General features: G+C 46.9%; 6 protein-coding genes across 6 annotated transcripts; 4 read left to right on the forward strand and 2 right to left on the reverse strand.

Annotated features, from left to right (window-relative positions):
• Nucleotides 1-195: 195 nt before the first annotated feature.
• ARB_03806 (RNA polymerase I specific transcription initiation factor Rrn7, putative) lies at nt 196-1957 on the forward strand (the record flags this gene model as incomplete). Its single annotated transcript, XM_003009834.1, has 5 exons — nt 196-464; nt 622-883; nt 943-1081; nt 1151-1534; nt 1593-1957. Coding segments are annotated over 5 exons (1419 nt in total), but the record flags the coding sequence as incomplete, so codon positions are not given.
• A 464-nt stretch (nt 1958-2421) lies between these two features.
• ARB_03807 (uncharacterized protein) lies at nt 2422-3049 on the forward strand (the record flags this gene model as incomplete). The annotated part of the gene is made up of 3 exons (XM_003009835.1): nt 2422-2646; nt 2763-2873; nt 2963-3049. 3 exons carry the CDS (start codon nt 2422-2424, stop codon nt 3047-3049), a joined length of 423 nt encoding a protein of 140 aa, XP_003009881.1.
• Nucleotides 3050-3426: 377 nt separating this feature from the next.
• ARB_03808 (uncharacterized protein) lies at nt 3427-4569 on the reverse strand (the record flags this gene model as incomplete). The annotated part of the gene is made up of 4 exons (XM_003009836.1): nt 3427-3523; nt 3584-4286; nt 4398-4449; nt 4525-4569. 4 exons carry the CDS (start codon nt 4567-4569, stop codon nt 3427-3429), a joined length of 897 nt encoding a protein of 298 aa, XP_003009882.1.
• A 239-nt stretch (nt 4570-4808) lies between these two features.
• Nucleotides 4809-6148, reverse strand: ARB_03809 (uncharacterized protein; the record flags this gene model as incomplete). Its single annotated transcript, XM_003009837.1, has 2 exons — nt 4809-5692; nt 5764-6148. 2 exons carry the CDS (start codon nt 6146-6148, stop codon nt 4809-4811), a joined length of 1269 nt encoding a protein of 422 aa, XP_003009883.1.
• A 1542-nt stretch (nt 6149-7690) lies between these two features.
• Nucleotides 7691-8290, forward strand: ARB_03810 (uncharacterized protein; the record flags this gene model as incomplete). The annotated part of the gene is made up of 1 exon (XM_003009838.1): nt 7691-8290. One exon carries the CDS (start codon nt 7691-7693, stop codon nt 8288-8290), a length of 600 nt encoding a protein of 199 aa, XP_003009884.1.
• A 60-nt stretch (nt 8291-8350) lies between these two features.
• ARB_03811 (uncharacterized protein) lies at nt 8351-11888 on the forward strand (the record flags this gene model as incomplete). Its single annotated transcript, XM_003009839.1, has 4 exons — nt 8351-8455; nt 8517-10107; nt 10173-10354; nt 10410-11888. The coding sequence occupies 4 exons, from the start codon at nt 8351-8353 to the stop codon at nt 11886-11888; spliced, it is 3357 nt and encodes a 1118-aa protein (XP_003009885.1).
• Between the last annotated feature and the right edge of the window lie 257 nt (nt 11889-12145).

The raw sequence follows: 12145 nt of genomic DNA on the forward strand, positions 1-12145 counted from the left end.
TAACTACATGCGAAAATGCACTTCTGATGGCGGAGTCGGTGCGCGGTACCTGCGGCCAGGAAGGTTGCCGCGAAACCCGTTACTATATCGAAAACGGGCTGTGGTTTTGCCGTCAAGGGCATCAGCAGCAGGTAAATGAAAGAATTAGACTAATAAATAATTATCCAACCTGTCTTGCTTACTCTGCACGTATAGGGCCAGGAAGTGGTCGTAGACGACGAGAACTTCGGCGGCCACGGCAGAACAGCCCGACGGAAGAAAGTCCAGGCTGAACGGAGATCCAAAAGTAAGACCTGCAAGACATATACCCAAACCGTTGGTTTAACTACTCCTGCTAATGCACACTTGCTAAAGCTTATCATGGGAGTGATGCATTCCAGCTGTTCCTGGAAGCCTATCAGCTTTTGCTGTGGAAACAATGTCACGCTCTGGTTCATGTCAAGGGGCTTCCCTCAGAACTCGAGGTAAGGCTTCATCAAGTTCATATAGTGCGAATAAGTTTTGCTGATATAGAGATGTCTAGGGGATTGTAAAGGATCTATGGATTCTCCGGCTTGAGAAGATTTATGAAGGGAGAGATGATATCTATACTGACGATGAGAATTCGACCCAGCTCTTCAGTTCTCAGACTGGCGTGTCAAGCGAACTTGATAAAGAAGAGTACCAGTATCACAAGCGGAAACTCAGTACTTCACCTCGAGTAATTGATTCTTTGGCTCTTTGCTACTTGGGTACCTTGTTACTCCGCCTTCCAGTGAGCATTGGGTACATGCAAAAATGGGTTGCTGAGGATGAAATCCCGTTCATGAGGCCTCTCCGCTTTATACCCTCAGACATGAAAGACAGGCTACCTGCAATATATCACATCGCATTTGATACAAAGGTAGATCTAACTACGTTTACTTTAATATCTATAAACATAACGTCTAACATGCATACCAGAATCTACCCGTTGGGGATCAAATTCATCGAGCTGTTGCGGACTTGATTGTGCTATACCACCGTGATTTTAGCATAGAGTTTCCGGCCATTAACTCATCATTACTCCTTTTCTCTTATGTGAAGCAACTCGCTCTACCTAGTAAGTTGACCGATAAGGGGCTTCTATTATAACCATTATCAAATGACGTTCCACTAATTAACGTTACAGTCGAAGTGTATTCAGCTGTTAAGCAGCTTATGAAAAGCGTGGAATTTACATACACATTCCCAAAAGAAATAACTAGGAGATTTCATCGGATATACCTACCAGAGGTGCAGCTGATATGTCTTGTTATTGTTGCTACTAAGCTTCTATTTCCATTTGATAACGTCAAAAGATACCCACAGGCATTGAACGATCCCTCCGTTCAAGTTATAGATTGGGAAAAATGGGCTGAAGCTCAAAGTACATTTGACCGTAGGGGAATTTCACAAGGATTCCTCACAAATGGTGCTGCAATGCAAGTTACGGAGATGGATGCAATGGAAATGACACAGCAACAGCTAGATGAATACATGGATTGGTACGATAGATTTTGGGTTGCTGATAAAGGTAAGGATGACCTCTTTGTTGTACCCAATGCGCGCCATCTGCTAATTCGGTTCTATAGGTGCCAAGGCTTCCAACCCTTTTGCAGAGATGTTTCCAACAACTAGAGCAGCAGCTACCGAGACGGATAACCAAGCTAGGCAGACGGATGATGAAGCAGTAGTTGAAAAATTGCAGGCTGTCCTATCCAGCTTACGAGTTAGGAGGGTAGTTACTGAAGAAGAGGCTAGCAGGCTTATGAGACCTGTCCCCCGACCAGGATGCGATTACCTGCGGTTCCGTTATGAATACCAACTACCAGATATTGCAAGGAATTTCTATGATACTGCCGCGAAAACCATTGGCGTGTCTTTGGAAACTCTGGTCCTTGCTGTGTATCAGACAGAGGCCCGAATTCACGTTCCAAAGGAGGAAAGCCGGAGATAGTAAATAATTAACCCCAATGCTCTATGCTAGACTTGAATAGAAAATCCAGCTAGCCTACCCTCCGATATATATTACTATCATTATCTTCAATCACATCTTTGTTGCTCGTTGGTTCCGGCCCTTCAAAAGGCTGAAGTTGGATGATTCGCTTAGTCAGCACGGAGAGTAGGGCTTAGGGTATTTGCTCCCACGGGCTAAGCGAACACCTTCGAAATCTTGATGCTATCTTGAACGTCCGACGCAGTATCGGCAAACCACGAAGCAAAACAGCGACAGATTCACTGCCAACAGTAAGTTATCTCTCATATTAGTTGCGCGCGGTTTCCCTGAATGATCTCTAACGTATCTCGTTTTCTGCCATGTAGTGCAGATGTAGGTTGAACCCTTCACCCCCATCGCTCCGATCGAACGCTTTAAGAACATTGGAGATATGAAGAAAAGAGGGCTGGATCCATGAATTTGGGATGCGCAAGGCTGACTATGTGACCCCTTTCGTTTCAATCGATAGCTTCGTCAAGAACCTGAGTGGAAACACTCTCACTCTGAACGCAGAGCCCACCGACACTATCTCCGCCATCAAGTCCCAGGTTTTCGAGAGAGAGCTCGTTTCTGTCGATGAACAGCGATACGTCTTCGGTGGAAAGCACATCCGCGATGAATTCCCATTGAGCGAATACGGCATCCAGAAGGTATGCTTGAACAACAGCACCTGGAAGACTTAAAGATATCGATCTATTCGAGATTATGTGTGGCGAAACAGACGAGAATTCAAAACGGTATCTAATGCGGATGGAATGATTTATAGGAGTCCACCCTTCACCTTGTCCTCGACCTTCCCGGTGGTATCATCGAGCCCTCCTTGAAGGCCCTCGCCTCCAAGTTCAACTGCGAGAAGATGGTCTGCCGAAAGTGCTATGTATGTGGTGACCAATACACCCAGCGTTAATGACCGGCATCTGCAGCTTCTGGATATGTAACTAACCATGTGTCTCCTGTTCTGATTAGGCCCGTCTCCCTCCACGTGCCACCAACTGCCGAAAGAAGAAGTGCGGACACACAAACCAACTCCGACCAAAGAAGAAGCTGAAGTAAACTGGTGCTTTTCTGTTGCGTGGTTCCGCCAGAGGTTGTGGTATGGTGTTTTACTTGGGTGAACATGACATAATGACGCCTTTCAAAGGAAGAAGAGGCACTATGTTATTTATTTACATTTCCAATTGAAAAGGTCTTCCTAGAATTGGCAATACCCGGAGCTATTTAGATAGCATCTCAACAAAAAGTCTCACCAAGCTTACTGCCCTACGGAAGCGAGATTCTATGAGAATGTTGGAGTAATACAGTGTCAATAAGCAAAAAACAATAATACAGCATTCGAAAGACGCTCAGAAGGATATTTCAATTAGTGTTGCAAGGGAAAGCTCATCAGTCATTGAAGAGCTAGGGTATTCCGAGGATATAACATTTCAAATTTAAAAGCGCGAGTGTTTGTCCTTGTCATCATGCTTGTTACCCTTATCATGCTTGTCATCGTGGTCGTCGTCATGCTTCTTCGCATAACTTCCGTGACTACAATGCGAATTGTTAGCGTCCGCGCGTATTAAAGGATTGCATGGTCTTTCAACTTACGCAAAAAACAACACTTTAATGGCAATAGCCAAGGCTGCATGAAGCACTATGACCACAATAAGCAATATCTTGCTCGTCTTCATATCCGTAGCACTTAGTACCGGATAAAGATTCCTCAGCAGGAAGAACACCGTCCAGCCAAAGCCAACTCCAACAAGCGCCCAATTCAGCGCAGTAAGCGGACTCCAGCTCACTAATGCAACGACAATCCAGATCAAATTGGCATATCCGTAGAGCGCCCAGCACTCAATCAAATCCGCACTAGAGCTTCCAAACCAACGTAAAGCCCCCCATAAAGCAACGGGCAATATGAAAGTGTAGCCGTAAATAAGTCCAGCAGCACCGGAGAGGAGGCGGAAATCATACTCGAAATGGTGACTGCCTTTCCTCGCCAGATACTGAGAGACAGTACCGGTCAGGAAAAGAATTACTACCACAGTTGTAGCAATCCAAAACGGTCCGTATAGATCGGGGTTCCCATCCAGAACATCGAGGAAATTGGATCTTGGGTAGAGAGTCGAAACACATCGTCGGAAGACCTCTGAGGTGTCGACGTCGAAGTATCGGTTGTAATATGCTATACTCCAGATCTTCGCATTGGAACCTGCGCCTCCTGACCCGCCCCCTTGTCGAGAAGATGAGCCGGCGAGGAAAGATGAGGAATCTGGGTGGCCTTTTGCGTTGCGTGGTGTCTCATCGAAATCTGAGCGAAAGTGCTTGAGTTAGCTAGATTTGATATAATCGCCTAGACGCTGGCAAAAAAAAAATAGGGACATGATCTAAGGACTATATTCCAGGGAGGCACAAGTCGTACTTGAGGAATGAAATTCAAGGTCTTCTTGAAGGTCCGTATGGCCAAGGTCACCCTGTTATGGAGAGTTCAATTAGTCTGGGGAACGGCCCTGATAGAAAAATAAGAAAACAGTAACAGCATCCCATACCTCAGCATCAACATCCACTACTGCATCGTAGCCTCGGTTGGCCATCTTTGCTATTGAATTGTAATGTCGCAGATATCGGTGATGTTGGAGCCTGCGAGATGACGACTGGCAAAGAAGACAGCTTGAACATAAGGCTTATGTAAGCGTTGTAGCATGGGGCTAGAGCATGGCAGTTAGATGAAGGTCTATGCAGTTGATAACTTTTACGAGTTTTCTGTGTTTTATTCGTAGGCATACATGAGTGTCATTTATCTAATATACAAGAAGAGTGCGACCTAACTTGATCATAAACTCAAGGTAGTCTTTAGAGGCCCTAAATAACGCCAGAGATGCTTTACAAGGTCGGGATCTCGCTTTATCATCCAGTATGAAAGGATGCCGACAGCAACTGTGGCACCCACAAGCTTGATAGAAAAAGAATGCTTTCGAATAAGCAGTGCTGCATCTTTGCGCATCTTTTCCCGCTGCAGGCCCCGGATCTGCTGATGAAAGTAGCCCCTTGCTTGATCCGGAGTTGGCTGCAAGCCAGGGTTTCTCAGCGTTTTAAGGACACTGTAGGAGGGTATAGATTTCCACGCACCGCAGGGGAGCTTCTCAGGCGGATGGTCTTGGAATATCCGTACCGTATTCGAGATCAGGGTCTCGAGGTCCAGTGGGCGGGGTAATTTTGACAGGACGCCATGAAACATCTCAGGCTCATCCTGAGGAATGTCGTACAGTTCGTCCTTTCTTGAGAGAATGATGGTAGCAAACAGGTATATTGATACAACCGGTTCATGGGCGAGGATGAAGTCGTAGAGCCGGGCAATGTGAGCATATTCTTCGATGTCATGTGCGTAAAGCGTTAGGGTGGCAGCAAGGGCGAAAAATGGTTTGGTGCCGGATAAATGTTGGCCAAGTTTCTGGTCTACGGATGTGATGATGGCGGGTAGTAGCTGAAGATGCGTAAGTGCAGGAGAGAGAGACGGAAGCATATAGTCTCTTATGCGAAAGAGAGAGATATGTTCCAGAGCTTGATAGGCATGTTTACGGTCAAGAACAAGGAGTAGGACCTGGGCTATGTCATGGTATCCTTGGAAATAGCAAAGCATAGGGTTTCGCCGCAGTACTGATACGATCAAGTCTAGGAGTTCATCTCTTTTATCCTTGAGATGTTTCTCTGTCTTATCTGAAGGATAATATTAGTGCATCTGCCAGGATATACTCTCCGTAGACAAGTGTCCACGTTGACGAACTTACAATTGGGGTAATAGACAAATGATCTATCCACATCTAGTTTGACTTGAACCTCATCGCCGTGGCATGGCAGCTCAGACAGTGGTGGAAGTTCCAGTGTGTGGGTAGCACGTACATATCCCTGAAGAATTGGCCCTGATAAGAAGCATTTAGTCAAACCGTCGGCAAAAAAATGCAAAAACACGCTACAAGCTCCTATCTTACAAACTTGTTTTCGTATGTCATCTTCCAGCAAACCCCCTTCAGAGGTGGCAAGCTTAGCTAACAGCTCAACATCTCCTTTTCTGCTTGCTTTGACGATCTCTGCTCTCTTCCGACGGTAGGCTTTTGAATCGGCAAGCAGCCGACCAGAATTGATATCTCCTGCCTTGGGTTCTTCGTTTGCCATTACACGATTCGTTTCTAGATTTTCCCCCATCGACAGATCTGGTGGACTGAGAGAGGAATGCAACTGTGAAGGTATTGAGGGTATCAAACGCAGACTCGTCTAGTGGCCAAGTAAAGGGCAGAGAGAAAAAAAACAAGAGTTGGTTGAACCTTTCCAGGGGTTCGATCTGAGATGACTGTATATGGATGTTGGTATATATGGTATACCCCGTTGGAGGGGAAAAGCACCTGCTAAAGCTCTATCAGACTTAAAGGAGAGCCATGCCGAGCAATCAAGGGGTGGTCGTGCGTGTATACAAGCAGTGATGGTCCCACAGGTGACGGGGTTGCAAGATAAAGGTGGTGGCTATGCCTGGGGTGAAGCGTCGAGAGGCCAGCTATGCAAGTATATCTGTGCTGCAGAGATGGGTATGACAGGCAGCGTCCAGCCTATATTCTAGAAAAACTTATAGCTCGAGAAATGCCAGCTATCTGAATGGTCCGTCTGGAGAACGATACGTCTATGGACGATGCTGTCCAGTGTTGGTGATACCGGCGTAACGTCTGGCTCGCAGCTTCTCGGCCGCTGGTTGGCTGGGGCGGAGAAACTTTGCTCCGAGAAACTTTTCCGTCCACTACCTGGGCACTTGGGAGGTCGCAACATCGACGTAGCGGGAAGAACAAGGAGGACGAGGAAGTACAAGCAGGACACGCTCGACTTTCTTCTCTTCGACGAGGCCGGGGAAGCGCAGGTGTCCTTGGGGGGTGTCTTTTTCTCCGTCTTTTCGGGCTTTCGCGACGCCAAAACATCCTAACAACAAGGGGTTCTTCTGCGGCGCCCTTTTTGCTGGTCGTCTAGTTAGCCTCACAGTGGGTTAGTCCCTCCCGAAAACCCGCTAAACATTTGTGTACTCTATGTGATGCTTCTGTATACAACGAACATCCCAGCCCACCCTTAGGACCAACGGTGATTATTCTTTTTCTTACTGGGAATGCAGTTTTATTATACCCGGCATGGCCAAATGAAACATCCATCTCGCTGTCCTGCGTTATCTTGGAGGGTCCGATACCTCGTCACTCCTCTTGAGGCACCACTGGTGTAGAGTGGTATATATGACCTCGGCTGCCCTTCTGTTAATTCTCTTTTAAATCTACAGACACACAAAATCTCCAGCAAGGGAAAATAAGCCTAGCAATACTACCATATCCGACCAAGCAAGCCCTGGTCTTCTACTTCGCTAATAGAGACTCCCTTCCTAGCCAAATAGTGTATGGAGTACCCCGCAGTGCATTTAGGATTCTATATAGGACCCCATTTCCAGTCTTTGCCTTCATTATACTTACAATTTGCCTCATGGTTCTACATTTTTTAGGCAGCCCAGATCCAGTACACGGAGGATAGCCAGGATACCGCATATTGGTGGTTACCAAGTAGGCCGTGTTTAAGCAGAGGAACGCCTCTGTTTTAGAACTTATGTTCAGGTCTCATCCTAATTCCTATTTTATCGGTGCAAGCCTTCTGTTTCTGTCTACCAGGGATCGGTAACTTTTCTTGAGCTTCACGATGTCGTTACAAACCACCGTCTTGGTCAATGGGACGTGGGCCACGAGGACGGTTGATATTGGAGAACTCCTCTTTCGAAATCGTGAATCGGACAGTATCTCGGGAAGAGCAGAGAAGGCCCAAACACCTGCTACTGGAATACTGTCCAGAACCCTTGCTCAAGGGCCTGCGGTTCAATGGATACTCCCAGCTCGCCTCAGACACCAAGATCAAAATGATGTTGTGTTCATTGGAGATAAATTCATCCAGATCAAGGAGCTAGTACCAAGCGGCCACCTAGAAGAAGTGGTTACCAAGTCTGATTTCGACTCCAGGATTATCGGTGCCAAAATAATTAACTCTCAACCAGGTCCCGAGCTAGAAGATCAAATAAAACAAGGCGGAAGGATCTCAAGCCCCTCTACTCAAGAATCACAAGATGAAGGAAAGGTCCCACCTCATATATTGGTTCTAGTGTTAAGCTCAAAGGAAATTCTTTTTATGTTTACCAAGCCTGGATCTCGTGGTGTTCCTGAGTTCGTTTATTCTAGGCGCCCTTTGCCAGCGGATACGAGTGCTCTGGAGGAATATGGCAGACACATCGCTGTGGAACCACGGTAAAGTTGAAACATTCCGTCTTAAAGCAAGACTGTAATACTAACAAATACAAGGGCACGAGCAATGGCCATATGTGCCGCACAAAAGTTCTTTGGTGTATTCTCTCTGAAATCTTCATCTATGATCCAAGCAGAAATGGCTCAAGGACCCGTAAATCCCATCAAGGAGGTAATGTCTCCCACATTAATACCCTTGGTCATGAAAGCTCACGTTGGTATTCTATGAACAGGAGTGTTTCTTCCGTGCGGACGGCGATATTTTGAGGATGGAATTTCTTTACCCAACGCCACCAGACAATGACAGAATAATCCTTCTATTGCTTATAGCTCAAGACTCCGAGTCGTATTATGTTACTTACGACTGGGCTTCCATGGAAACGCTGCGATCTGTGGACCCCAGGATCAACAGCCTTAGGCTTTCTAACCATTTTCGTCTGCCAACAGTTCTGATACCCCTAATTCACTCGACTTCTTTCATGGTTGCAACACACTCGACCATGTCCATCTACAAAAATGTCTTAAATACAGATGGGCCAGTCGTACCAATGAACTGCCCCTTCCCAACTTTAGAACATCGCCCACGTTCGAGAAACCAAGTTTGGACTCACTGGGCTCGAGCCAGGCGCAACCGGATTAGAAACTCCCAGTTTGACGATATTTACCTATGTCGGGAAGACGGTATGATTCTATACCTGGAGATAGGCAAGTCTGGAGATATAGAACGCCAGTCGAATCTAGGTTCGCTCGGCTGTAACCTTGATACTGCCTTTGCAATCCTCCCGGAAGGATACCAGGCCGGAGATGTCCTGGTCACCGCCGGTAGCATGTGCGGTGGTGGCCTCTTTATTGAAGATGCCCGAAAACCACCAAGATGTATACAGAGAGTCCCGAATTGGGGCCCTATCCTAGATACTGCCGTGATAAAGGCAAGACGTCCTACTACAAACCCACTGTCCAGAGACACCCAACAAGGCATGGGGCTACCATTTGATCGAATCTTCACTTGCTCCGGTGTTGGACCTGATCACGGCACTATATCCGAGCTGAGATATGGCATTGAAGCACAGATAGGCCTCAATATTGAACATGGAGCTTGTTCAAGTATAACAGGAGTATGGGGAATCCCTGTCCCTAGAGGAGAAGGCACCCTTTGCCTGCTAACAGACCCTATGACGAGTTCTTTGATCTTTATACCAATAAGTGGCACTGAAGAAGCATTTGCTATGGACGAAGAACGAAGTGGTTTAGATCTTGATCACCCAACGCTAGCAGCCAGTATAACGCCAGACGGTATTGTAATACAAGTCACCGATGCATCAATTCGGTTGAGCCACGTTGTCTTCCAGCAACGATCTTCTATAACATGGGATGATCCAAACGATCGAGCCGTCGTAGCCTTCACCAGTGGGCCTCTCTCTCTTGTTGTCGTAGCTATAAGAAACGGTAGCGATGTTCGAGTGGAACTCCGGAGCGTCAATTCTGATGAAAACGGGTGCAAATGTACCCTCATTGGACTGCCTCTTGCTCTCGACCAGGAACCAATTTGCTTCGACGTTGAGGAGCTTGGCGGCAAATTATATCTCTTTATTGGTACAAGCGAAGGGAAACTCCTGATCATGGCAATAGATAGCGTGGAAGGCTTGACTCCTCACCTTGAACGTGGGATCATGATGGGCAAGGATGACCTTGATTCACCGGTGTTCGAATCTCTAAAGCTCATATCCACTGTTGGCGAGGAGAAAAGGCTGATGGTCCTGTTTTGTGGCCTCCGGAGTGGGCATTTGATTCCCTTCAGAGTCACTCAAGATGATACTTCATTCGGTAAGTAATTAGCAATTCTCGGGCGGTAACCGAACAGGAATACTGAATGATACATATTTCCATAGAAATACACCAATTGCCGCCTCATAAACTCGGTGAAACTTCTGTTCGAATTGGAGGCTATGAATCTGATAAAACCTTGGCTGTCGTCTCTTGTGGTCCAGGCCTTTGGAGGGTATCACACAGCCCCATTGAGGCGTCATTGCATTACTCTCTGGAGAAAGTTTGGATCACTGATCAAAGCAAGGTAAGCCACTGGTAACTGATCGTGCCTAGGAAAAGTGATGCTAATTGGATTACAGCCTGAAAAGATGCAGCCTATTGTCGATATATTCAACTGCGTTGATTTACCTGCACAGGCACCAGCCACGGGCCTTAGTGGTTCCTTGTTATGTATTACCGACAATACTCTCTTTGCCTGTAGCTTGGAGAAAGTTGCGAAAGCTGTTCCTCGCGAGATACGTGTCCGGGGAAATCCGAAGAGACTCGTGTATTCCGAATATTTGAACAAGTTGATTGTGGCTTATAATAGGGTGGACTTTGACTTCACTTCGTCAACGGAGGGCACCAAACGCTGGATATGGCCCAAGATTGGGTTCCTAGACCCTGATGGGGAGACGCTTATTTCAGCACCAATCGATCTTAGGACCAGGGGCAATGAATCGTCCGCACCTACAGTGCTCACCCGCCAACCTGTCGGAGCATCCGGTGAAAAAGTGACAGCGTTGGTAGATTGGAAATTCTACGGCGAAGGAAATGAGTACCACATGATTGTGGTAGGAACCTCCTTTCCACAGGTCGAATACAAGGCAGGGAGAGACATCTGTGTTGAATACAGAGGGAGAGTTGTTTACATTACAGTTCGACAAAACCCACCAGGTATCGGGAATATTGATTGCATGACCAAACGCATTCATATGTACAACCAACCAGTCCGAACAATAACCTCGTTCGGACCGAGCTCCCTGATCGTGGCCTCTGGAGATGACTTGCTAATGCAGACCCTGGATCCATCCACTCGAAAATGGCGGAGCCTGGAGCCTCACCATCTTGAATCCCATGCGGTTTCAATCACTGTGAAGGAGCCCTTTATCTACGTCCTGACCGCCCGCCACTCGCTTATTGTCCTTCGAGCGACGCAAGAGGGGCTAATTTTGCATGCTCAAGCGGGTGTTGATAAAGGGGGCCTTGACCATGTGAATCTTGACGGAGAACTCAAGACTATATTCACAGCTAACCGCGGCGGAGCAGTGATCGGCCTAAGGGAGTTTGGATTAAAAGATGATAGGCTGGTTAGGCCCGTCTTTTCTGCCATCACCCCTTCCGCAGTGGTACGAGTATGTCGCAGTTTCCGGCCCCACTCTGGCGGTTGCGAGATAGCTTATGGTACAACACTGGATGGCACGCTTTATCGATTCCAGATGCTCACGGAGAACGAATGGCGGATCCTTCGATTCATTCAATATTCATGTCTTGCGGACACCAATATCTGCCCTTTCCGCCGCAAACGCCGAATGGCTGTGGACGAACTGTGCCCTTTGCCAGATAAGCCTGAATACATGCATATTGACGGTGACATTCTTGCTCGTCTTATCAGCCGCGGAGCCAGGTATCTTGAAGATATGATGCGGAGGACCACCCCAGACAATGCTCCGCCTGCATATGCCGAAAAGAAGGTAGAAAGATTCATCGAATTCGCCAGGCTGGTTGTAGGCGAGACAAACGATCCATTTACGGATATCCTGATGTGGATGGAGAATATGCTCCGGATTGAAATCTAGCACGCCACAACACTGCATATCTGGCAGGTATCTTCTCCATGGAAGGCGTACTCTTCTTTCCATGCGTGTTATAGAAGAGTTGATGCCATACCTGATCTTTTTATCTTTTCTCTTGTAGCTGTTCATAGCGAGATACTTTGCATAGGCTGTTACGGAAAAAAAAAAAAATGGGGAGGGAGGGAAACGGTGCACTACATTCAACATTTTCCAACATTCTACAATTTAGGCACTTTCATTCTAGACTGCGTCGCTTTCAG

The sequence above is a fragment of the Trichophyton benhamiae genome (genome assembly GCF_000151125.1).
Source record: "Trichophyton benhamiae CBS 112371 chromosome Unknown contig00346.0, whole genome shotgun sequence".
NCBI classification, from domain to species: Eukaryota; Fungi; Ascomycota; class Eurotiomycetes; order Onygenales; family Arthrodermataceae; genus Trichophyton; species Trichophyton benhamiae.